Below are 27,767 nucleotides of genomic sequence, written 5' to 3' on the forward strand. Positions count from 1 at the left end.
TCACGAGTCTTGTCGCCCATTGGTGTGTAGTACTATTTAGCCGGTTTGTTGACCAATCACAGCCGTTCAAAGAGAGGGAGGCGGGGATAGCACCACATGGATAGGTCTATTGCTTGGGTTTTAATCATAGAAATGTATTTATTTATTTATTTTGCACATATATTACACTGCATGACATCCAGATAATCCATATAAAAGGACCTTTGACATGAAAGGTTAGGAAGCCTCAAGCTTTTAAAATGGAGATATCTACCCTCTGATTATAAAAGAAACATACAATAAAATAATATAACAAATAGCAATGTTTTCTTACATTAGCAGGAATTATTAAAAATGGCCCTAATACATTTTTTAAAATATATTTAAATTAGTTTGTTTGCGTATTCAATAACATTTAAATGGATAAAAATACTTCAAATTCATGTCAAATTCATTTTATTTGCATATCTTATATGAATAAACATCAATCACAACATGCTCAATACATATCAAATAACTAACCACATGTTACATCAATTCAATAAAAAAAAATACTATTACATCAAATACCACATTGGTAGTAAAGGATTTATTAGAACGTTAATATTAGTAGTGGTAATAGTATTGGTACTTTTGTTAAATGCAAATACATTAATTTGATCATCTATAACATCAAATCAATATCTACGCAAACATTCATTTAAATTCAAAAACAAAATCTACTACATTTTACTAAATTGTAAAGCTCTTAAAGACATTACTTTGACAAAAAATTCTACAGCTAATTCTTCTTCAAAATACAAAATAAGTGCTACAACAAATAATACAATTTATCACTAAAATTATCAAAATGTCAAAGAGATATCCCAACTTTTTATCGCTGGATCATCCCTGCTCCTGGGGCTGAACTATTGGAGTTATACTGCTTCCGGCAGGGTGTACTGGGACACTGCGGGGCTCTGGTTTTCCTCGTCGGGCGCTTCAGCCTCATTGTAAGTCGTACTGTTCAGATGAAACACAACACAGCCATTAATGCTTTGATACAAACACACTCCAGAGTTTATGTTGTGCAGTCTTTAGCTGCTGCCATGTATATATAGTATTTATTTTAATATTTATTTGATATTTATTCATTTAATGAAGGACTGACATTGTTTGATCATTTAATCTTAAATATCCAGAGCAGCAATCAAGGGCCAGCTACTTAGTGTTTTATTTCGTCCTTTTTTTAACTCATAGTTACATTTATACCTTGTGCTTTTTTAAAGCTCTGTGTTTTTTTCAAAAATGTTTTTACATTTTTATTCATTTATGTCTTAAAACTTTGTTTGTAATATTCCTGTGATGTTTCTTTTTTATTTATAGCTATTTTTATTGTTATGTCCTTAAATGATGTGGGATTACACACATTTAATTCATGTTTTTACACATATTGTCTTTATTATTTGCTTTTTATTGTATCTTTAGAAGTGCTTAGTACTTCTTCTTTTTTTTCACAGATTTAAGTTGTATATTTAAAAAAAGGTGAGTATTAAGCTCCATCGTGTGAAAACACAATGCTTTTTTAAGTACTCACTAATAAAGAACATATTTGTCACCTAAAAGGAAACTGCAAAAACACATAGTATGTAAAGTATCACCTCCCACTCTCCAAGTCCGAGTCCTCCATTTCTGCAAGATCCTTAGCAGACAGGTGGTTAATCATTGCCAAGCCGATGCAGTCTCCCAAAACATTGACGACAGTGTTGCAGCGGTCTCTGAAAGACATGAATCACAGTAAACCGTTGAAAGCAGACGTGTATGATAATATCTTATACAAGTATGTCTTTTAGAAGCAGAAAAATACAGCTGTAGTAATCAATTTTGGACTTTAAATATAACCAGAGGTGGGGGGAGGTAGTCAGAACTTGTACTTGAGTAAAAGTAGAAGTGCCAGAGTGTAGGAATACGTTGCTACAAGTAAAAGTCCTGCAATCAAATGATAAAGTACCCAAAAAGTACTCATTATGCAGATTTCTGAACAATATATATATTAAGGTTTTGATTATAATTATTGATCATTAAAGTGTTCTCAGAGCTGGTAAAGGTGCAGCTAGTTTTAATCACTTTGTATACAGCAGGGTAGCTGCTGAATTTACTCTAGGCGAACTAAAGTCTGATTTAAGGGTTGAATATAATTCAAATCATGAATCAAAATTTGCAAAGTAACTATAGGTAAAACAATAAATGTAGTGGAGTAAAAGTACAAAGTAGCAACACATTTAATATACCCCAAATACACCAATGTGTGTGTGTATTGTGATGATGTGTAGTGCAGCCCGTTGGAGAATATAGTATGTTTTATGTTAAACCTACAGCAGCCATTCCACCACCACCAGCATGGAGGCTTCCTTCACCGGCAGGCCAACAGCGGACAGTACGAAGAGGGTGGTCACTGCTCCTGTGGCGGGTATCCCTGCCGCTCCGAGGCTGGACACTGCGGCCATCACTCTGCAGGGCAAACACACACAACAGAGGTTTAAAGGCTTTATTGACATATGCACAAAGATTACAGTGTTTTTGAATCTTACCCCTTTCTCTGTTACCAATTTCCTGTTTTTATTGGGAGACAGTGTCCAAAATGTTAAGACTGTGTTGAAGACTTTCCTATTTTTAATAAAGCCTATCGGCTGCTTTCAGATACCCTTTGTTTGTCCTCCTGAGTCCTACATGTTATGATATTTTATTATATTTTTACTGTCTTCTTGTTGTATTTTATCTTGTTTTATTTGTATCTATTTTATTTGTATTTCATGTTCTCAAGGTTTCAAGGTTTCAAGGATGTTCTATCATGTATTTTATAATTTTCTTGTCATTTTAATTACTGTATATTTTACACTGTCATCTATGTTTGTTAATCTGTAAAGCCCAGTGAGACAAACATGTTTTGTGATATTGGGATATATAAATAAACTTTGATTTGAAACTTTATGACCCAGGCTCAGCACACAGTATAATTAATAATAATAATAATACATTTTATTTGAAGGCGCCTTTCTCGGCACTCAAGGACACCGTACATGATACAAACACAAAGACAATAAAAGGAATCAACACTGCAAATTTAAAAAAGAAATACACGGTGACGGAGGAATTGGCATCAAGTGGAATAAGCAGTTTTGAACAGATGTGTTTTGAGCTGTGTTTTGAAATTGGGGAATGAATCCATGTTTCTGAGTTGGGGTGGTAATGAGTTCCAGAGACGGGGAGCAGAGTGGCTGAATGCTCTGCTCCCCATGGTGATGAGACGGGCGGATGGAACGGACAGGTGTATGGAGGAAGAAGATCTGAGGGAGCGGGAATGAGTGGGAACATGGAGGAGGTCGGACAGATATGGGGGGGCGAGGTTGTGGATGGCTTTGAATGTTAACAGGAGGACTTTGAATTGAATACGGAACTGAACCGGGAGCCAGTGGAGCTGTTGGAGGACAGGAGTGATGTGGTGGATGGAGGGGGTCCAAGTTATGATGCGGGCAGCTGAATTCTGGACCAATTGAAGTTTATGGAGAGTTTTTTGAGGGAGGCCGAAGAGGAGAGAGTTGCAGTAATCCAGACGGGAGGTGACGAGGCTGTGGACAAGGATGGCGGCAGTGGGGGGGTAAGGGAGGGGCGGAGGCGATTGATGTTTCGTAGGTGGAAGTAGGCAGACCGGGTGATGTTATTGATGTGGGATTGAAAGGATAGTGTGCTGTCAAGGATGACCCCCAGAATCTTAACCTGGGGGGAGGGTGAAACAGAAGAGTTGTCGATAGTGAGGGAAAAGCTGTCGGTTTTGGATAGAGTGGATTTGGTGCCGATGAGGAGAACCTCGGTTTTGTTACTGTTTAGCTTAAGGAGGTTTTGAGTGAACCAGGTTTTTATTTCAGAGATGCAATCGGTGAGGGAGGTGGGCGGGAGAGTGGACGAGGGTTTAGTGGTGAGGTAGAGCTGGGTGTCATCAGCATAGCAGTGGAATTGAATGTTGAATTTGCGGAGGATATTGCCGAGGGGAAGGAGGTAGATGATGAAGAGGAGGGGCCACAGGACAGAGCCCTGGGGCACACCTGAAGTGACGGCGGAGGGGATGGATTTAAAGGATTTGAGTTGAACGAACTGAGTGCGGCCAGACAGGTAAGATGAGAACCAGTCTAATGGAGTGTGGGTGATGCCAATGGAAGATAGCTTGTTGAGGAGGGTGGTGTGACAGATGGTGTCAAAGGCTGCACTCAGGTTAAGGAGGATGAGGATGGTGAGGAGTCCAGAGTCAGCTGCCATTAGGAGGTCATTGTTGATTTTCATGAGCGCTGTTTCAGTGCTATGGAGTGGGCGGAAACCAGACTGGAACTGTTCATACAGGTTATTGTGGGATTGGTGAGCATGGAGTTGGGAGGCAACTGTTTTTTCCAGGATTTTGGAGATGAAGGGTAGATTTGAGATAGGACGTAAGTTGTTGTAGTCGGAGGGGTCGGCGCCAGGTTTTTTCAGAATTGGGGTGATTGCAGCAGTCTTGAAGGATGTAGGGACAGTTCCAGTGGTGAGAGAGGAGTGGATGATGGCAGAAATGAGGGGGACCAGAGAGGGGAGGCAGACTTTAACAAGTTGTGTGGGGAGGGGGTCCAGTTGACAGGTGGATGGCTTGGATTTCCGCATGAGTTCTGTGATTTCTGAGAGAGTGGGGAGCTGGAAGGAGGAGAATGAGTGTGTGGATGAGTGAAAGTCTGCTGAGATGCTGAGGTGAGGGATTGATCCAAGGTGCTCGTGGATGTTCTTGATTTTTGCCATGAAAAAGGACATAATGGAGTTGCAGAAGGAGGTTGTGTACAAGTGAGGGGGGAGATAGTCCTGGGGTTTGGTGATATTGTTCAGTAGGGAGAACAGTGACTTGGAGTTTCCTTTATTGGCAGTGATTAGACTTGAGTAGTAGTGGGTTTTGGTGCTGGCAATGGAGACTTAAAAGGAAATAAAGTAACATGATGGAGCACGTAAAATGCAGGAGTAAGTCAACTATAGAGTATAAATGTAATATACATCAATCTAAAAGTATGTGGAGGACTGTGGATGAGTGGAATATTTCTGCAGACACTGTTCTGTAAAGTTTAAAAAAGACTGAAACTACAGAGAGATTCAACAACTGCCACCTACGCAATGGTGAGAATCTGGCTCAAGTCCAGAGAGATCTTGTTCAGCTGGGCGATGAAAACGGCCGCGATCACCTCATAAAGGGCAGTTCCGTCCATGTTCACGTTGGTCCCGATGGGCAGCATGAAGCGCGCGATCCTGCGGTCCATTTTCATTCTCTCCACGCAGCATCGCAGAGTGAGCGGCAGCGTGGCGGAGCTGGGAGACACAACACATACTTTTCAGGCCATTAGGGGTGGAAAGTACATTTACTTTAATACAAGTACATCTTTGAGATTCTTGGACTTGAGTATTCCCATTTTATACTACTTTATACTACTTCATTTATTATTAGAAGGAAATATTTAACTTTTATTTGACACTGACAGAATATTAAATAATAACTTAACATTGTGGAAGGACCTTTTCTGCATAGTAAGTTTTACTTTTGAAACTTTAAACTACTTTTGTAAATAGTAGTTTTGTGCTTTTACTTAAGTAACATTTCGATTTTAGGACTATTGATGGTAATGCAGTATTTTAAGATTTTACTTCCACCACTGCATAGAAGTACAAATCCTCTTTTGCAGCTTTGAAAATAAATGTAAAAATAATGACTGGTGAGGAACACAGAGGAATGAATGTCCCGTTACCTGGAGGAGACGAGCAGGGCGGTCAGTAAGGCGGGAGAAACCCCGATGAAGACCAGAAACGGGTTCCGCCTCACAGCCAGGAAGTACACCGTCGGCAGGACTATAAGGGCGTGGATGAAGAGGCTGGATCACACAAGTTTAAGCACAATGAACCAAAACAGCAGAGTGTCACCATGTACAGGTATTGACGATAACTGCCATTTGAAAAAGGAAAGATTGATATTGTTTGTAGAAAACTCACATGCTAATAACATTGATATCATGTTAGTGAAACGCATGAGATAATAAGATGCTAAAAAAAACATATCATCCAATAAAATATGAGACAACAATATTAACAATATTATTATAATGTTTATAATAACAGGTTGAAGATCTAATATAAAATGATAATGAAACACTAAAATGTATATCATTGTAATAAAATACACATGATAATAACATGTAAGTGCAGTCTTAAATCCATGGCCACACATGTAATCATGGTTAAAGACACTCTATTTAAATAGTAATTGTTTGCTAAAAAAAATAAAGACTGACTATGTTGTAATTTAGTCTTCTACATTATTTTGCAGATTGCCTATTTTGCGAGAAACACATATTAGTTTTGCATTTTTTATTCAGTGCGGTAGCTTAAATTGATGAGAATGGAGAATAGGCAAAGATAATCCTTCTGCCTGTGCCTTTTCACTCATTATTTACACTGCCACTGTTTATTCTATGTCATGTGTTCACTGACTACAAAGATTGATAGAAAAAAAACAATATATACCCAATAAGAACAATAGCCATGAACTTTCCCAGCATGTAGGTGGTCTCCCAGTCATGAACCTCGATAACATGGCTTGTAATCATAAACAGCACTCCAAATGGCAGGTACCTGGAGGAGATACAAATAAAGGAGCGGATACTTCAATACATTGGAGAACATTTGGGAGAGTTGATTGATCACAATATTACTGAAAAAGAAATTGGTCTTGTTTATTTTATTTGGGAAGAAGTAAGAAAATCATTGGAGATTTAGTTGTTTTTTTTCATAACACATCTTCTTTTAGATGACATAAAAGAAAAACCACACAGAATACACATTTAGGTATTTTACTAACTTTGTCTATTAGCATCTGTAAAAATCGTAGTGTCTTGCGAAATGTAGGAATTCTATAATGCATAACTTTAAATGCCACTTTCTCAAAATGATTGGTTTTTCTTATTCACCAAGCCAAACATCTCTACTTCAGAAGCACTATCATAAACCAACCTTTCCACTTTCATTCATATCTTAATTTGTATATTTATTTCACAGCTGTTTTTTCTGATTTAGTGTGTAATAATGTGTGTTGTCCTCAAGTAAAATATTTGACTGAACATGGCTTTATCCAAAATTCAGATTTCTGTTCTGGCAATCTATGCAAATTAGCGCATATTTAAGATAATGCCTCATTTTCATATCATTTCTCAAAGTGTGTTATACAAAAAAATATTAAGCCAGGTTTAGGGTTTAGGGTTAGGGTTAAGGTACATTCACAAATACGCAGAGAGACAGGAATTCACCCCGGGCGATGCAAAATGAAGGAATGACATACCAACACTTCATTAGCGAGAGTTCAATTTTTTCATTTGGAGTAATTTGTCAAGTAAATCAATAAGTCGAGTAAATCAAGTCAAGACCAGTGTTATGTGTAACACGTAACAAAAGTAACAAAGTTACAATAATGTATTACTTTTTGCTGTAACGCAGTAATATAACGCATTACTAAAGTTAATTAAGTGGTGTTTTGTTTTTTAAGAATTCCCCAACATCGCAAGACATTCCGACACCAGAGAAACAATGGTGCGGGTAGAATAGTAAGCCTATTTACTGTTGGTTAAGATGGCTGGAGAGCTATCTGCTTGAAAACCCAATAAATTAAGAGACTCGTGGCAGAGTTCGTGGCAGAGTTTGTGGAATCGCCAGCTTTTAGAAAGCTTGTCAGCCAAATCCCCGTTAACACACCAATGACAAGGTGAGCTAACGTTGCCATAGAGACTAGTTCATATACAGCAGGTCACAGGGCCGTGCAGAGGCTCCACTAACATGTTATTAATAACAAACAGCGACATAATGTTACCGGTATCACATATTATTCAGCCCAGTTAAACGAAGTATGAGTAAAATACCTAGCTATATTCTTAATGGTCAGCATGACAGATAGATAGACATTTGCCAAAATAAAGCATTTGCTGTCGTGGCTTTTGTGATTCTGACGGTGATTGATACATATTGGATTGCGCCATGAGATTCACTGAGCCTAGTTTAGGTTGTGAGCAGCCTTAAGGGCCTACACAGTTGTTAGGCTATACCTTCACTTGATGTATAATCAGCTGCATTAAACTACATTTTAGTATTTAAAGCCAAACTTTTGCAGTTACTTTGGTGAAAGTAACTCAAAAGTAATGCAAATATAACTTAATAAAAAAGGCATGTCAAAATTCATTTACTGATTTATTTTTTGTCTGTATGAAAATATTGTGAGTGTGGACTGAGCAGTTACATTGGTAGCTTAGCCGGAAAAAGTTGCCGCAGTCAATTGTGCGCAACTAAAGTGATGTGAATCTTTGCTTCTAGGGTTAGGGTTAGTTAGGGAGTGTGTTACACTTTACCACAAGACCATGTTGACAATGTATTTGGTGGTTGCTTGAGAATGGTGAAGATCTCCACTAAGACTGTTCCTCTCCGCCCCATCTTGTTCAGGGTCACTCCGAGGAAGAATGAGCACATAATCAGGCCCAGCGTGTTCACTCCTTCCACAAAGTGACCCACCAGCTGAACCTCAGTTATGTTCTGAAACAAGAAAGTGGTAAAACAGCAAAGGCAACTGTGTGCATCAGCCGAAGTAATCTTAACAGTGTTAAGGGAAACAATGTACCTTTTGCACTGTAGAGTTTGGCTCCATTATGAAAGTTTCAAACTCCAGCTTCTTAGTCTTGTACTAAGAAAAGAAAAGAAAATGTTACACTTCATGGAAAGCAAAAAAACAGATGGCGTATTATATCTGAAAGAAAAGAAAAACAGACCTGCTCGTAGCAAGCCTGGATGAGACTCTTTGGCAACAGGTTTCTATAAATAAAACAGTTATTATTTTTGTGCATATTCCTGTTTGTAAACACTCTAGTTACCAGCTCATAAATGTATTGTCTGGGACTCCCTATGGTGTCAATGATGACTGATTTTCTTCTTGTTTTGTATAGTACTTTTTATGTACTTCCTATGTTCCTTCTTTTTTCTATTTTCTCAATAAAGAAATCAGTGTTTTCTTCTTCCTGAGGCTTGGACATTGTTTTGTTATGAGCTATGAGCTCTTTGGCTGTTTTCAGGCTGTTCAGCTCTATATATATAGAAGCGTGTGTTCAGATATCTTAAATAACAACTCAAACTTCAAATAAAAATGTCATTTGGTTTGATTTATAGAATGAATAAAATGGTGAGAAATACCAACTGTCTGTTTGTTTCAAAGCTTTCTCAGAACCCCTTAAAATTAAAGAAAACCGTGAGAGTTATTCTTCTACAATATTATCCTTTTATCTTTGGGGGCGGGGCATGTAAGCAGGTGGATAAAAGGTGTTTTGGTTGAAAAGAAAATGTGTAAATGTAACTTTAAATGCATTGCACACTACATCCTGCTGACTTTTCTTTAATCAATTAACATTTAACCCTTAAATGGTTTCTGTATCCTTGAGTAAAGAGTCATTTATCAGGATGCGTTAAATGGGTGTAGTAACCGTGTAACTACAGTGTAATATTGTGGGTGCAATGCTGTTGTAATAAGGGTGTGAAAATGGTGTAAAATGGTAGTAATAATGGAGTAGTATGGGTACAATTACAATGTAATAGGGCTGAAATAGGGTTGTATTAATGTATAAGTTGGGTGTAATAACGGTATATAATCGGTGTAATGTAGAAAATATCAATTAATGACTTATTTTTTAACTTATCGTGATATCTAATCGCCCATTTAAGGGACAAAACACAGAATAGTCAAACATATTTCCATACCATGATGAAATTTCTGCATAAAAACATCAATCTGCTTTTAAATACTAGAACGTCAGATATAATGTCCCTTTTATTCTCACCTCACAAGGTCCAGCAAGGCATCGATGGTGGAGAAGTTTTCATCTTCAGTCTCCTCCTTTTCTACAGTGTAGGCGGCTCCGGGCCGGACCGACAGCACCAAGACTAACCCTGCAGAAAAAATTCAAAGTTAGGCATAGTAATATTTAAAACGGGTTTAAATCACAACTAGATTGACATAGTATAAATAAACAATTAGTCAACTTGTACATTTTTTGTTTTGTTTTGCCAGATCTGCCACTGCCAACCTCGTTAATTACGACAATAATAATGGAACAAAGCATTGTCTAGTAATAATACCATAAAAAGTAGTAGAAACTGAATAATTAACCAAACACACGTATTGATTAATTTGTCCTTTTTTAGTCTAAAAAGAAGTCTCATTTGTAATTATTTTAATACAAATGTTAACCCCCCAAAAATGGCTGACTAACTATCTTGTGCTTATCAATAAACATGAATAAATAAATAACAATCACATAAATACAGGAAAAACGGACTTCAGGATTTAAATTTCCAGTTATATCTGTTCAATATTTATGTCACTGTCTACACAAATGTGCACAAAATGTAATTTAATGTTATAATCTCTTACCTATAATCACAGAAATGAGTGTCGTCCCTACAAAGTACATAGCCGCACGCATAGCAATTTTCCTGGAGATGTTAACACTCAGACCAGACACTCCTGTTGGGTTTATTGCCAAGTCATTACAAGGGATTTGCTGTGGTGTATAATGGTATATGCATTAGTATTTAGTTTAAAAATAAATACAATTATTTTTTAAAATATACTTTTAAATATTTAAACATTTAAAAGAAATACAGCTATAAAAAAGTACAATAAAATACGGGGGGAAAGGGCAGTAGTTCAGAGAGAAGAGCTATGCCTTTTCAACCCTGCTGTTGTGTGTTGGTGTTCCTGGTCAGTTTTAACTGCTCATAAATTAACACAAAAAACATTACTCATCACCAAATGTTATCTACCACCTATTTCCTATCTCAGACTACTGATTTACATGATTTACTGCAGTGAATATACAAAGAATAGATACTGAAGATATTTTCCTAAATTAACATGGTTGTTGCATGTGTATGTGTGTACTATCTGATGGATGAATCTAGGGTTACCCAGTCCTTTCCTATGGCGGTGATCAGGAAAACCATAGATACAAAGTTGACTTAACTACAAAATAATCATTGAAAGTGGCGATCAGCAATTTTATACGTTCAAATACATGTCGTATCTTATCATAATAACATAAGATAAGATAAGTTGTACTTTATTGATCCCATTTGGGAAATGTTTTGGTTGCAGCAGCATAAGAAAAAAAACAAGACCTTGAAGCAATTAAATGTAAAACACAATATGTATGATCGATGAAAGTAGTAAAACATTCAGATCTGATCTGAACACGACAGGAGGGTAAAAAGAGGTATAGCCTTGTGCTAGATATGTGCAAAAAAAATGAAGAGGAGTGTCAAACAAAAGATTACAAAGGTTTCAAGGGCTCACCTGTAATGACGCTGGTCACTATGAGAGGAACCGCAACCATCTGCAGCATCCTCATGAGGACGTCTCCTGGAAAGGCGATGCGCAGTTTGTCCGTTTCTGTCAGTTCCACGTAAAACTTCAATAACAAGCCAAATATAATCCCTGTGGGAAAGTAACACAATACCAAACACATGAAAACCAACATGAAAGGTTTCAAATCTTCAATTCATTTCACACAAACTTCCAAACAAAACACATTTGGAATTCTGACTGTAGCTTCAAAGAAACTAGAAAAATGGCTCAAACCTGACCCCCTATCTCTTGTGAACTGATATGATACAATCCATTAAATATTTGTTATAGAAATAATCTCTTTTTCAATGGGGTTTCAGGAAAATCCATTCGAGGAAATGTGGAAAATAGGCAATAATACATATTCCAGAGATGACACTCCTTTGTTTGATTGTGTACGACGAAAAAGGATCTAAAGTGTAATCATTCCAATTACAGGTCCTCACTACCTCCCTGAGTCGGGAGTGGGTAGTGCCTTCATTGGATGTGGTAGCCGTTTTCTTGGGGTTCATTCTTTCCTCAAACAGAAAACAATCCCTGTGTACTGTATTGTTTTGTTTTCCGTTTACATTTTTTAATTATTATTATTATTGTTATTTATTACATTTTTTCTAACCTATTGTTTGTTATTTAGTTTGCTATTTCAGATTCTCTTAAAAAACGGATCTGTCAATTAATCAAACTGTATTATTAATTGTCTCCCAACACAGAATTAAACAAACAATAATTATGGTTTAATACATATTTACAACTTTACAAAGGATACTACAAATAAACGTTTATTTATATAACCTCTCGATTTATCTATGTTTAATTGTTTTTCAATAATAAAAAGGGCGTACATTAAAGTTTATAAATAAATAAAAATATATAACGCAATGATGCAAATTGTCCGCTAGAGGGGGTTGTCTCACCAGGAGAAGTCAGATTCGTTGCTCCGGCAACTGAATGAGGCGTTTTATGTTCTCTATTAACACGAGAACTGTTCTAGTCCTGTCAAATACATTCATAAAGGCACATTTACAACCAAAACAGTGATTTACAAAGAGATATTGAACAAATATAACAGGATATAAGTAAATTAAATCACCAGATATAATGATAATTCAACAGTTTTAACAGTGGTCAAGCTTAAGAAAAGGATGGACTATTTTTGTTTTGTTTTACACAATGACTTTTTCGTTGGATGCTAGTTTTATGTTCAAGTTGCTAAAGCAAAACATGCAACATGCAGTCGCTGACTTCGAATTGTAGGTTTTGTTTTTGTTTAAATAATTGTTTTAATGTTTGCTAAGGCAACACCTGTCATTTAATCAAACTCTATTTATATCGCACAAGGCAGACAGCAAATATGTAGCTTTGTTAGCTAAAAATGAGCAGGGATGGAGGAAGTAGTCGGTTTAATTACTTAATTAACAGTAGAAATACTACAGCGTGAAAATATTCAGTAACGAGTAAAAGCCCTGCAATCATAATTGTACGTCAAAGTGCACAAGTATCATGCATACACTTTATATACCACCAGTAAAAGTTCGTTATGCAGAATGTCACCAGATATTTTAAATGAGTATTATAATGTTCATAACTTCAATGTTGCACTTGGAAAACGTGACGTGAATTTGAATGATTGTATATAATACTGGCTTACTTAATCTAGATAATGAAATATAATACAGTTGGTTTGTATTTAACACAATCTGTTAAATAAATGTTGTGGAGTAAAAGGCACAAGTTTGCCAACAAAATGTAGTAGAGCAAAAGTAGAACAAATTGAAATAGCTACTCAAGTAAAGTACAAGCAGGCTGACTCAGTGTTGAGTACTAACTGCGCTGTATCTCAAACATCAGCAGCAACAAAGCAACATAAATAAAATACCCATCAAATCAACGATAAGACAACAAGCAACCGAACCTAGCAACGAGTTAAAATTAGTATTAAACAAGTTGCAGCTTCAGTGTGTAAGCTAGTTTTAAAAAATGAGTTGAATACTTTTCAAAGTTGCACTGAGCTGTCCGGCCAGAGTTAAACTCACCCAAGGCGACACTGATCAGGCTGGAGAACAGGAAGAAGCGCTCCTTGATGTAGCGGAAGAAGTTCCTGCAGGTGCTGCTGCCGCTGTTCTCAATCTGCTTGGGGACTTCCTCCATCTTCACACACTTTGACTGAAAGTTAAACCAACAAAAAGCTTAATTTTAATGAGATATTGTGTGTCAGTATTCATCAGGATACGTGTTCCAGCGTTATGCTTCAAAAATCACGTTTGAATGAAGTAACCATAGCAATATAACGCGTTCTAAATCCTTGATTTCGACATTATGAAATGTTTTTGTTTTCAATATTATTTATTTATCCCGTTTGCATTTTCCTAGTTCTTTCCATATTTGTTTATATTTTCTGTTTGTTGCCATTATGTGTAATTAAGAAGAATTAAAACATAATTTGGCAAACAATTAATAATATGAATCATTCCAGGCTAACAATTTATGAAGTAAACTGACATCAAAAAGTACATTATCATTCCGTTTTTTCTAAATATAATCAAGGGATGACTTTAACCCATTTAGAATATGTATCAGCAGAGCTGATAACCAAAAAGCACATAATTATACGTTTTTAAAATAAAAACATGAGATGCCATTAAAAAAAAAAACAGCAAATAAAGACTTTTTTTTTTACTATTATTTCTTGAAAGTTTCCATTTTATGTTACTTTACTTGCAGCTTAAGTTATTTTTCACATAACAATTTTTTATACCCTTCCTTTCCAGTTAAAAATGTGAAAGTATTCATGGGAACTGATACGTCATAAAAGTATCAAGTTAAACATCAAATCACTGCCATAATACATTGCTGTAAGTTAAGCCAAAATATATCAAGCCTTTATTATTTATGTTCAATGAGTGGGGGCAAAAAAGAGACAGAACACACACTTCCTCTCTCCGTCTTTATTCATATATCAGCATATAGTCCACTGTACAGCGAGGGCAGCAGCCCCTCAGCACGGACTGCAGGTCTAACATGATTCTGCCCACCAACACGTTTTAAACTGCTTTATACCCAGAGAAGCAAAGTTCCATTAACATACCAAACACAATGCTTTCAGTTACGTACATGGAAGAGGTGGGACAATTCACAAAAGAGCATGATTCCAGTATGTTGAAGAATCTCCAAATCAAATATAAATACAAGTTCCACATTATTATTATTATTATTATTATTATTATTTTCTTATACTAACCACTGAGATGTGTCCTCATTTATATGATTGATTGATTCAGCTGCTATCATACTTACATGACCGTGTATTTGTGAACAAGAGAGAAACAGAAGTGTTGATATATTATACAGACATAACACCACTGTTATTGCAAATGGTGTGTTTTTTTTTTTAGGCTTTACAATTCTCTTTTAACACTGCAATAAGGGGACCAAGCAAATTTACACAAGGATTTGTTTTGTTTTCTTCTTTTTTTTTTAAATCTATTGTTGCAGACTGGTGTATATTTAGTGATGTGTTTGTGTCTCGTCGTGCCATCAGTCCATATACATAGGTGAGCTAGGAGACGCCGGCATCTGATCCATGAGCCTGCACACGTAACTCGCCACGTCCACCGAGCGCTCCTCGTACATCTGGATGAACGGATCTTTCTGCGACAGACAGAGAAAAAAGAGGAGTTATAGATTCATACAACCTCTTACAAAATAAAACAGAATAGATGCCCGGGCTTGTAAAGTTTGCCAAGCCCTTTCAAGGTTACTAAACAAAAAATGTCCAGATTCTTAAAGTCTTTAAATGAATTGATTAAGCGTAATTTATAATCTGTTTAATAATTTACAATATTTTCAATTTTTCATTTCATTTAATCATGTATTTGTTTTTTTAATAGTCAAATATAAATTCTTAAAATGTATGTATTTGCAAGCACTCCTTTATACTTACAGCATAAAATATACTGTTGCTTTTTTTTTCTTACAAGATATTCATATTGACTTTGATTGTGTGATTCAATAATGATGTTTTATTACTGCTGAGCTGCCAAAAGATAACAAATATATATATTAAAATAGTTTTGGTTTACATGAGTGATTGTGTGAATTAAACCCCACAATTAGTAAACATCCAAGAATTTCAGTCAGGGTGTGAATTAAACCATATTTCTAACCTTCAAGTGAAGTTTATTCAACATTTTCTAAGACTATGTACAAATAAAAACCTGGATTTAAGTCAATATAATTACATTTCTAAACCTTTATCTAGAATTTCATGTATGTGTACAGAACTTACCAGCAGCTCTTTGTACTTTGGCCTTTTTGACTCGTCCTTTGTAAGGCTAGAGGATGAAAAATAGAAAAAGTGTTAAAATTAAGAGGATGCAGTTCAGCCATTTGTCAGCAGGTACAGCTAGAGTCAAAACAGGTTCAATACCCTGACATTAAAACACCTTTAAATTAAAAAGACTCTTTCAATTTTTACAACTGTAACACATTTGAGGACAATGGATTTTTTTCAACATTTTGAAATGCTAATGAGGTTTTCAAATGAAGCTTTCAATGTCTGTAATCATATGTTATGACTTTATCACCCAAAAAAAGCTCCTGTAAAAATAAACTCTCCTTGATGATTGTACCTGGTCACATGAATACACATGTGGTTCTTTAAATGTTATTATGCTGTTTCTGATTTATCAAAGTTATAAAAAAAGCCTCAAAGCTTTATATTCTTTGGGATAGCCCAATTCAGATTTGTCCAAAATGCATTCCCAGCAGTGTTTCCTCACCACACGTTGACAAAGGAGATGAATTTGGGAGAAAAGCGCCTCTCCTCAGAGTTGCAGAGCTGTGGTGGGTCTCCCCTCACCACCTGGGTCAGCTGGTCAAACACACTGTTCCACTTCGGGTAGGGGAACCTGCCTGTGGCCAGCTCATACTGAAACACAACATATCCAGTACACATGACATACATCGATATAATAAAACCAAAGAAAACGTGGGTTATAAAACTACAACTGAGGTGTGAAATATTTATTATTGCTTCTCGACAACAAGACAACTTCTGAAGTTATTCTACAACTCCGTTAATTGTACCACAACAGAAACACTTCCTGTCTTTTTTCGCAATAAGAGCCCCTTCTTCCTTCCAATATGTAAACGCTCTTCCATACATGCAGAAATATGTTACCAAAATATGTTATTTGAATATAATCTAACAGAATAAAATCGAAGCATGGTTACAACAATGTACAACTATTATTACATTCCACCCCCCAAAATAATTTTTAAGGAGCTATGGGTATCCAAGATGGTAGAGCTTAAAGATATTATCATTATTTTTCTATCTTATATTTATTTTACTGTGGGAAGTAAAGACTCACCAGTGTGATTCCCAAACTCCAGACGTCTGAGCGGACGTCGTAGCCCTGCCTGGACGCACTGGGGTCTATTCGCTCGGGCTGAAAACCAAACAGGAAACAAGAGACACTTTAACCTACATGTTTAGGCCTAAATCCCCATGTAAAAATGTTGAAACTTTACTTCAGTTTGACCTTTTTGCAACTTCATTTTGTATTCCACTTTATTCTTTACAACTGGTTTGTATGTGTGAATGCACCATCATGATTGCTACTACTTTTCAATAAACATGTGCAATATCAACAAATAATGGCTATTCTATATGTAGGCTTTTTGTCCAACACATGTAGTAATATCCTACTGTAGCACCCTGCACAATAATGTTACTGCAAGACTAATAAACTCTAGTATTGTAGATAAATGCAGAAGGCTTTTTTACAGCACATAATGTATATTAGGTAACTCGGGTTATGTGAGGTGCTGCTGAGCGTTTAGCAAACCACCAGATGTCACTGTGTCCTCAATTTAAAGCCTCAAATATTTTCTCAGCATCAACAGAAACTTTCACATCTGATCATTATAAAAACAAAACGACAAAGGGAAGTATAAAACCGCCTCATCACATGTCATGAGATATAATATGTTGTAAATAAGATTAGTGGTTTTATGATGTGAAAAGTGTTGCATTTCAAAGCCCATGTGGATATGTTATACAGAGAAACAAACTCAGGGAGTAAAGCAGTAAAAACCCTGAATGAAGCAGTTTCAAGCCCAACCAACCAAGTGTTTCTGTGAAATCTGCTCAGCTTGTTTCTCTAATTTCTTAAAATGCAAAAGTCTGATGACAAAAATCCTTCATGTAGTAAAGAAAAGCTTTAAAAATCATGTAAATGTTGAAACATTTAGGATATTTTAGGTGCAGTTCTCATCAACATATATAACATAGGTGGTGAGGTTGTTTTAAACAATTCTAATGAGGAAATGTTTCATTTTAATAGTCAATCCTTTGGTTCCAGACTACATAATCAGAAAGAAACAGGTGTTTCTGCTTAAACTGGGTCAAAACAAATCCACCGCTCCAAAAACTCCCCCGGAGACAGCTCGCCACCTCGGCGTGTTTTCACCTGCAGCACATGCCATCAGCGCACACGTGAGGAGCATGTTCCCTCAGTCCTGCCCCTCAGGCTCTGCGTGCCCTACAGCATCCCTCCCGTCATCCACAGCCCGCCCTCCCCTTCATCACTGAAAGAAAGTGGTGTGGAAGGCTGCAGAAAGTCTGCTGCTGCTGCGGTGCAGGGAGGAAGAAGCCCCTTGCTGGCCCACTTACAGCGGGCCTGATTTAGATGCTGATGTCAGCGCGCAGAGCGGGACAGTGTGTGCTGCAGCAGTGATGGAGCAGCAGCTGAACACTGCAGAGACACGCTCACATCTGCCAATGTTTAGTCTGCACCACTTCAGCAAATTAATCTTTACAAATATACTAGTGGGGAAAATAATTAACCATGGGCTGCAACTAATGATTATTTTCTTATCAACTAATCTGCTAAAATGTCCTAGTTTCTTCAAAGTTTAGGGAGATACCTTTAAATGTCTTGTTAAATAAGATCAAAACATTTTTTCAAAACAACAGCTTTTGAAAAATACACTGAAATTTCAACTAAACCATCCAAATCTGAATTCCTCCTGCATCCAACTCCAATTATTGTTGAGGTAGGGCTGTTGTCTAAACTCTGTCGTAGCCACACATCCGAACACAATAAGTCTCCACAGTTGTCCTCAGGTCGGTTTGCCTACGTCACTGAATCCGCAGCACCGCAGTGATCATCACCTGGAGGCTGTGCCAGCTGGAAACAAGAAACTGCAGCACAGATTCCTGCAGTCTGAGTTCCTGAACCTTACACAGGGCAGCGTGCGTGCGTGCGTGAGGGGGGGCTCCTGATACAGCCTCACCAAACTTAGAATGGAAACTGCTGCGGGATGTAAACCCCCGACAGAAAATAACCTCCGGTGATGATGTCACGCTGAGATCACCTCTTTAAACCGCCACAGCTCTTCAATAATGCCGTGTGTATTTGTGTATTTACACAGAAATATTAGTCAGTCACCACCAGTTATTGACTTGTCAGTCAAGGCTATACTGATTCATCAGGATGTGTCTTATTCACACACAGCAGACTATATCTGCTACACTGAGTAAGACACCTTTCATGATTTATAGCTAGGGTTGCAAAATTCTGGAAATTTTCAAAGATGGAAACTTTCCATGGGAATTAATGGGAATCTATGGGATTTTCAAAATTGAAGGTTGGCTTTTCATAGGGAACTTGAATATAGTTGGGGAAAGTATATTTTAGCATAATCTTAGCACCATCTTATTTTACTGAATCGTGTGATTTACATACAGAATAGAGCTGCAGTCGGAACATCCATGAGAGATTCTTACTTTCTTAACCCATAGACCAAGTATACACTATTGACTATAAATCTATGAAACTAATAGATCTTAAACTCAGTCTTTAGCTGCGACCTGCTGCTCTCTATCAGTCTGTGGCTCTGTTTGTGGGCGGGTTCAAAGATATTTCCCCACCTTTGTTGTCCAAATGTTTCGCCCTAAGCGGCTGAATCCTGGCATGCAGGTCAAATGTTTGGTTGCGGAGGTGTGTGTCAGTCTTCCTGCCACTTGACAAAAAGGGGGTGTGGCAGTGAGAGTGGTATAAGACTAAAAAGCTCATTAATTCTGAACAGATCAATGCACCATTGCACTCAGATGACAACAATGGTGTGTGTGTGTGTGTGTGTGTGTGTGTGTGTGTGTGTGTGTGTGTGTGTGTGTGTGTGTGTGTGTGTGTGTGTGTGTGTGTGTGTGTGTGTGGGTGTGTGTGTGTGTGTGGGTGTTAGTACTTGAGTGAGCTTGTTTTTTCTTCAGATTTTGCTGGTCAACTAGCAAAGAATTGTGAGTACGCTGCACAATGTTTGGCAGACACTTTTCCAATGATTCAGCGTAAAAAAATAAAAAAATTCAAGCTGGTCGTGCTGTTGTCTCAGAAACCAGTTGTAGTGTGGCAGAAATCAGTATGGAAGCAGAAAGCGCTGTGTAGCTATTGTAAAGGCTGAAATCCAAAGGATCGCGCCAGAGGGAGTTTCTCTCCCACAAACCACCCCCCTGCCAAAAATGACTCCATTGGATTACTTTGTTTACTTCCGTAACAACGTGATATCAATACATAACACTCACGCTCCTATTGGCTGGCACTCCAACACATTGTATGTGATAGGCTACGGGACAGGACATATCTAAGCGTTGAACCGATCACAACAGAGCCAGCCAGCTAACCAATCAGAGCAGACTGGGCTCTAGTATCAGACAGAGGGTGAAAAGAGGTGCTTTAGCACAGGCAGTTTGAGAAAAATGGGACACTAGAGGCACAAAACACAAATATGAACCTGACCTGAGCATAACAAGACCCCTTTTAGTGTGTAGCATCAGCTAACCTTTACCAAAAGGAGAGATTTACTTACAGCCATGTAGGGCCTGCAGCCTGCATCTCTGGTTTTGGCGATGGAGTCCACCAGCTGGCCGCTGATGCCGAAGTCACACAGCTTGATGTTGCCATTCCTGTCCAGGAGGATGTTTGACGGCTTAATGTCTGAGGGAGGGAGGAGACAAATGGTTAAAAAAGACACCTGATGTTCTCCAAATAAGAGATTATGTATGGTCATACCTCTGTGTATTATTTTCAAGTTTTCTTTTAAGTGGTTAAGTGCCTTCACAGTCTGCAAAACAGAGGAAAGCTTAAGCAGCAGGAATCAAACATTAGGCATTTTTATTTTTGAAAAGTACACAGAACAACTTACAGCTAATGTTATTTTTCCTAATATTTCCTCCGGAATCACGTCGTCTAATGAGCAATATACAAATTTGTAAAATTTGTCTAACGAGGTAGCCATAAGTTCCATACAAATCCAACAGTCACCCTGAAACACAAGAAAGATAGTCATGAGTTTGAGGAGTTAAATTTAGAACACCCATATACAAAATATGAACGCACAACAAACATACAAAGGTAGTAAGACAAAGGTTGATATAATGAAAAGAATAATGTCGAAAGTTGTATGTACCTCTCTGAACAGTGCACCGTAAAACTGCACGATGTAAGGACAGTCACTACTCCTCATGACCACGTCCAGATCCATCAGCAGCTGCTTCTGCTCCTTCTCATCAACTGTGGATCGAATTCTCTGTGGAGAAAAACACCATGCACAGAGTAATAAATAAACAAAAAACATGTAGTGACAATCTTCACATAGATTAGGTCTGACACCATATCGGAAAGTTAATTTTCAATATCAGTACCAGTGATATTCCATGAATCTGCATAAACGAGTCAATATCACTGTAAAAATCCTCTCAACATATAGTCCTTTTGGTAAAACTCCCAAGTCTCCTCTCTACCTGAATCACTAGTGTCAATCAGGTGTAGACCACGCCCCTACCAAAGCTTATAATACGCTGCCCTTCAGGCCTGTCTCTCCCTCCCAGAGACTGCAGAACAAAGGAACCTCTGTGAGTCGCACATGGAGTTCTCAATTGTTTGTACTTTAATCACTTGATGACATGCAAAGTTAACAGATCGTTTGTCCATCTGTTAGATTTACCTGCTACATTTGATCTGTGAGCAGCTTACTCCTGCAGTTACCTTATTTGTTTTTGTGGATATTGTAAGGTCTGTAATATGTTGCCAATATTCTTTTATTTAGAGAGAAATCATCTACATCCAATGACACCCATGTTGTACCATCCACTAACTACCAGATTGACAAATAAAAGGTTAAACGGCCTTCTGAATCCAGTGTTTTAATAAGCAAACCACCTGGGATGTTCAGTGAACCACCACCCCACCAACTATAGTATTTTCAGCTTTTGTTAGGAATCTAAAAAGTCATAACTCCCTTTCTTGGGATATCAATTTTATGATAAAAATGTCCTTAAAACAACTGAATTTATTCAAGGTTTATTGCCCAAAAAAACATTAAACTTTCCCCTTTTTTTACTTGATAGAGCTTGAATGCATTAAAATGTTTCTCATGTAGAAGTAAAACAGTCTGTTGATGTATAAACAAAGAAAGTTCCAAACGTATGTCCTTCCTACAGGAACATAATGGATGTGCTTTTAATTATAAAACCTTGTTTTTTTAATGATTTCTTTTAGAATATCAATAGATGAATCACCTTGACCGCCATGATCTGGTTGCTGGGCTTGTGCACCATCTTGTTTACGGAGCCGTACGCCCCTCGTCCGATCTCGCCCAGATCTTTGAGATCCTCGGCCGTGAAGTCCCAGTGCTGCTCCGGGGAGATCTTCAACTTTCCTGAGGACTCGATACTGTGTGTTCTCAGCCTCTCTCTGCCAGAAAACAGGAGTGTGTGTGAAGGTAGAGACCCACTCAAGCATTTGAACGTAGCATTCCTGGCTTTATTTAAGGGTAACATGACATCAGACGAAGGGGCACTCACATGTGCGGGTTCTGGAAGGGCGGCCCGGCCGTGTTCAGTGTGAATCTGGTGGTTGGTTTGATCGGGGGGTTGGCAAAGTTCAGCTTCAAAGCTTTGCGTTTACCTGAGCGGGGAATAAAACAAAACAGTAATGTAATCCGATCTGAGATAAAGCAGTGAACACTGAGGCAACCTTATCCCACATGAGAGATAAAAATTAAAAGTGAGTGACAACATAAACTATATAATGTGATAACAGATGGAGTGAGGAAAAATGTATCCAAATGTACTCGAATGAATGGAGGTCATGCTTTCTATAAAATGAGACAAGAACTATTGCATCACCATATAGGGAGGTTTTACTTAATGCGTTACAAATGTTTCTTGTTTCCAAGAATATACTCACCTCTGGATAACTGGTGACTTTTGTTATTTTCCTCATTGTTAAAAAATCCCATGAAAAGACCACAACCATCACAGAATGCATCTCCTTAGAAACAGTGTGTGTATACAAGCCTGATTTATCTTCCTCCTATGTGCCATAGAGCTCCATTGTTCAAAAAACAATTAAGAACACACCAATGAGCCACAATGAGGAGCATGTTCCTTCATGAACACACACACACACACACTAGTTTATTTTGACTCAATAGAACAAATGCCTCTTATACTCTCTATAGCAAATGTGGATTAATCCACTGCTGAAAATAGTCCCCACACATTTACAATTTCCTCCTGTTTGCTTGATTTAAAGTGTTGGTAGCTTTGGTGTTTTTATGGGATTTATTAACTATTAAAAATGGAGAGTGACATCTAACATTTCCTGCCCTTAACTCAGCATTTTTACAAAAAAATGGCTGTTGAGATACCAAAATCCCATATATATATACGCAGACTGAAAAAGCTGTATTGTTGCATCCTTTAATGATAAGATGAAATTATGTTTATATTTTGGCTATTATCCAATAATCAGATATAGAAATTAAGGCTAACACTTCAATTATAACTGGCCTGGATAGTGCTTATAATAAGAGTAGCCTATACTATATAGCATTACATTTTATATATAGATGTATTTGCAATCAAATATGCAAATTGTCAGGAAAACCAAATGAGAACTGTTTAAAAACCTACAGTGTATCGTCTGATGATGAATATGAAAGTTGAATGTATTTATTATTAAATATATTCATCAGCAGAATAAGCTAATCTGCTGATCTAAAGCTCAAAAACTAACTTCACCAATTTCTTACAGATATATATTTAAATCTTATATTGAACAAAAGAAAACCACAGCATGCAGCAAAAAACCCACACAAACACCTACATTCAGTGCACACACACACACAAACCCAAACATAAAATAAAAGGGGAAAATAATGTACTAATATACACATGACATGCTTCTCAAGGCCAACTGCTTTGATTTCACCTCCGAATCGTAGGACAGCTCGCTCCACCCAAATACCACAAGAATGCGTGTGCTTGAACTCCCGTCGGCTTTGAATGCAAAACATTGCTTGAAATGACAACTGTGGAGTGTGAGTACCTTGTCTCAACAAGCAAGGCGCTATGCTGAGGTGCACCCATGCCAATAAAAAAAAACACAAACCGGTTGAAGTGACAACACTACAGGCACTACTTCTGCTTGTTAGTTGCACTCTGAAAACTAGTGAGGTAGAGCTTCCATTACAGTGTTTTAATAGGAATGTAATTAATACAAACATTGTTTAGTTTGGAGGACTGTTGAATCACACTGAGGAAGGACAGAGGATCTTAACATATCAATGGAAGCTCTGAGTTTTAGGCTTGTGCCGATGAGAACAAATAAACTTACCTGTAAGTGGTTTAATAAGTAGGAACAGAACTGCACATTTAAGGTAGCGCATTATAGGGTCAGTTTGGATTTTTTAAAGTTAAAGAGTCAGTGTTTACCTACATCAAATGCAGTTTGGAGGAACAATCAGGGGTAACAGCAGGAAGCTTAGAAATGTATATTAAATATATATTAACAATATTTTTACTGCTTCACCTAGCCGTCAGACAGACCTTTCTAACGGGACCTGAAGCCGTTATCTAGGCTTTCTGAAAGACCAACACTCATTAATAATAACAGTAGTTTTACTTTGTCGGAAAGGGAAGTTACTGGTCTACTGTTTTGTAATTGTGTGAGTTTGCTGTTTTAAAAAGTGATTTTGAATTCATCAATGTCACAAAATAACACAAACTAATCAAACAAGGCGTGGTTGACCGGCAACTTCTGTGTTCCTAAGAGCTAAAATGACTGTTTTTGCCAGTGGAGTCTGGTAGCTTTGTAGAGAGTTTAGATAATGAAGAAATTAGCTAAATGTAATTACACTTAGACCAATTTCTTTTAGAATTAAAGGTGTCTAAAATTTGTTTTAGCTTCCTGCTGCTACTCCTGTATGTTTCTGTAAAAGGCTTTTCTACTGTCGATAATAAAACCCCACTTCAAAAAACCAAAATGCCTCCGTAATTCTGCAGTAGGAAATTTTAAAAAAGGCAGTGATTCATTAAATCTATTTTTAAAACTAATACAATTCCACACAGTAAGTGCAGGTGTCTGAAAAGCTGCAGCTTTATCATATCGTGTGATCTGAGCTAGAAGCTACCGGCACAAGCCTACTTGAAGCCATCAGAAGTCTTGACTGGGATTAGTGGAGAACAGCAGGACAGACTCCCCCATACCAGACTGTCAGGCGGAAACAAAGGGATGAGAACTGTTGGTGCTGAAGCAAAAGAGGTTTGGCTTACTTGGGGGAGCTCCAGACAGGTTTATCTGAAACCCTAGAGGTGAGAAGACAGCTTTTATTTGTTTTCATATTTCACCTTGAGTTAGCCAGCTTCTTAATCCTCTTCAAGAAGGCTGTTTGTTAGTAAGACTTAATGTTACCTCCCTTTGCTTAAATCCCCTGCTCCTGTAAAATATAAAATGGCGTCCAATTTGTTGACGCAACAAACCAGGTTCCAGTTCCAGGGTCATTAAATAATCACAGAAATTGGCCTTGCCTTCCCGACATGTCAAAGACATCTATCACAGGTTGAATGCATCATAGGGAAGGTAATGCATTAGCATGCACATTTATGACACAAAGACAAGCAATTATGTGTCAAGTCAATGTAACAGAAAATGAAGTAGGCAGAATGAAACAAAATATAAAAAGGGAACTACGAGTGAGAATGAATTACCACCATGAAAAATAATAGAACGTTTAATAAACATTTTCTCAGGGACATCTCACCATCATTCAGCATCATGTCAGGAGTTAGGGATCATAAGTTAGCAGCAGTAAGGTAAAAGGTGAAATATGGTCAGGGAAATATGCATCAAAGTACATAAATACACATCAGAAACCCATAAAGTTATGATTATTAAATCTAATTATATAAAGCCTGGATTTTCATTAATGTTAGGAATAATTAGAGTAGCACTGCCTTCTTTATAAAGAAGGGGAACGAGTATAAAAATCAAGAGAATTATGACTCTTTGTATTGATTAATTATACCACAAGGTGAGAGTCTATCAAGAAAATAAATCTACCAAACTGCTAACTATACAAACAATATGTAAAGATCATCATTCAGAAATTAATTTCTAAGTAAAACCTTGATAACCCATGAAAATCATATCAACAGTTATCATTTTTATACATTTACAGAACTTGTCATCATTTATTTAATATGACCTTTTTTAAATGTATTATTAAAATGGTTATTGTACTATTCTAAGTCAATAAAATGTGTAGCTACCTGTTTCACTCTGACATCTCCAGCAGGTGTTGGACTCTGAAAGTTAAAATGAGACATTGTTTGCACAAAAATACAGCATTAATTTACAGCATTGTAATAGGCTTTTGGATAACTGTGATTGGATAGAATATATTGCCTTACATATTTATATTGACAGACACTGAAAAAGGACAGAGCAGCTTCATTCATCACTGAGCACACATGTAACTACTAGTGTATTACCAGGATTTAAAGAATGTATGAAACCCATTTAATGTTACAATTAATTTAATATGATTGTGGATATTGCCAAACGCCTACAGACAATTGAACATGAAAAGACATTATTTCTCAATGCTTAAGTTATTTTAATATATTCGGCATACATTATTATTACATAACCCTCATTCCTAAAGAAGTGCAATCCATTTTTTTGTGAGAAAGACGCATGAAGCCGGTTTTTAAAATAACAGACGTCATCACTGTCAAGGGAAGTGCAATCTAAATACATGATAATACACGGATTGTATATGTGCATAATAGTGGATCCTTACGGTGTGTAATATTACAAAAACAAAGATGTTACAATTGGGATTCATGCCATATGTAGTTATATTTACGATTAATAATTGAGATTATTTTTTAAAGGCAATATTTTCCCCAGACAGGAGATAACAGTAAAATGGTTACAATGACATAAAATGAACATTGTAAGGAAAAGTATATTATTATTTTCTGGTTGATGACAATTGACATGTTTCTCTTGGGGGAAAATACAGGTCCGTTCCCTCGGGAATATGTGTTCAGTGCTGGGAGTAGCCTGAGCCTCCCACGGCTAGCTGCTAACATTAACCTTCACTGCAGCAAAATGTAAGCCATCCCAGCTACAAGCACCGTTTATGTTAGCATTGCCTACTTACCCTGCATGCTGCTCATTGTAGTAAAGTGCTGCGGCTGGGACTGGAGATGGTGGTGTGCTGCAGATCCTGCGTTATTGCTGCTGTTGTGGCTGCTAGGTGTTGTTGAGTTGTTAGGACTGGGAGTCGCCATTGTTGTGTGTTTGAATTCCATCAGCAGCACCGGGCTGCAATGCAGATACACGGAGAACAACTTCACCCTTCCCTCCCTACCACAACAATTACTCCCTCACTAACCGCAACTGTAGGCCGCAAAACGATCCGGTAGCGACTGTAGAATAGTTTAAAATACGTTAAATTATTCCGATATTTTTAAAGTTCCGTGCTACGTTGAATTCTACAAATCCGGAACGTTACCAAAATCAAACATCCAGCTAGGCTAAGCTAACTAAGCTGGCTAGCAGTACTAGCCAAGAAGCTTTAAGACCCGCAATCAGCTGACCAAGTGACACTGACATGTCAACACCCACAGAGCGTCCCGGAGCTACAAACAAGCTAACGAGAGTCAGATGAGACGCAGCCGGATGTTACGTTAGGTTGCTTCAAAGTAAACCTAAGAGGCATATTTTATGGGAATTAAATAAAAACACAACAAATGATGAAAATATGTAAGTTACAATACAACGACTGGTGTTGATTGAATAGCAATAAGAGTGAGATAAATAAGTAAAAATAAGTTAATACAAATACAATTACACAAACATGAGAATTAGAGGAGTAGTTTTAAGTTATGTTTAGCACTTCACTAGAATTCAATATTTTGGCATAGCCTGACAACATAAATGCCATTTAGTAGTTGTCTTCTAAAGTG

At 37.3% G+C, this 27,767-nt stretch overlaps 2 protein-coding genes across 5 annotated transcripts; both read right to left on the reverse strand.

Moving 5' to 3' along the window:
- Positions 1-601: 601 nt before the first annotated feature.
- LOC134877995 (excitatory amino acid transporter 3-like) lies at positions 602-13,594 on the reverse strand. Its single transcript, XM_063903733.1, has 13 exons — positions 13,480-13,594; positions 11,396-11,536; positions 10,475-10,567; positions 9,882-9,990; positions 8,823-8,865; positions 8,675-8,737; positions 8,402-8,589; positions 6,541-6,678; positions 5,769-5,891; positions 5,140-5,334; positions 2,335-2,469; positions 1,620-1,736; positions 602-981 (listed from the first exon to the last, which is right to left on the reverse strand). Exons 1-13 carry the CDS (start codon positions 13,592-13,594, stop codon positions 897-899), a joined length of 1,545 nt encoding a protein of 514 aa, XP_063759803.1. The 3' UTR covers positions 602-896.
- A 782-nt stretch (positions 13,595-14,376) lies between these two features.
- map2k4a (mitogen-activated protein kinase kinase 4a) lies at positions 14,377-27,422 on the reverse strand. Of its 4 annotated transcripts, XM_063903822.1 has the most exons (13): positions 26,960-27,422; positions 26,061-26,096; positions 25,065-25,097; positions 22,311-22,413; positions 22,026-22,200; positions 20,915-21,034; positions 20,651-20,770; positions 20,518-20,569; positions 20,315-20,442; positions 16,819-16,896; positions 16,225-16,373; positions 15,732-15,777; positions 14,377-15,094 (listed from the first exon to the last, which is right to left on the reverse strand). In XM_063903822.1, exons 1-13 carry the CDS (start codon positions 27,108-27,110, stop codon positions 14,981-14,983), a joined length of 1,305 nt encoding a protein of 434 aa, XP_063759892.1. In that variant the 5' UTR covers positions 27,111-27,422; the 3' UTR covers positions 14,377-14,980. The 4 variants fall into 4 exon arrangements, with proteins under 4 accessions (XP_063759892.1, XP_063759894.1, XP_063759893.1 ...); XM_063903824.1 differs by lacking the exon at positions 25,065-25,097 and having other exon boundaries at positions 22,311-22,401; XM_063903823.1 differs by lacking the exon at positions 25,065-25,097 and having other exon boundaries at positions 26,960-27,421.
- Between the last annotated feature and the right edge of the window lie 345 nt (positions 27,423-27,767).

This window comes from Eleginops maclovinus, chromosome 16 (assembly GCF_036324505.1).
Source record: "Eleginops maclovinus isolate JMC-PN-2008 ecotype Puerto Natales chromosome 16, JC_Emac_rtc_rv5, whole genome shotgun sequence".
Classification (NCBI taxonomy): Eukaryota; Metazoa; Chordata; class Actinopteri; order Perciformes; family Eleginopidae; genus Eleginops; species Eleginops maclovinus.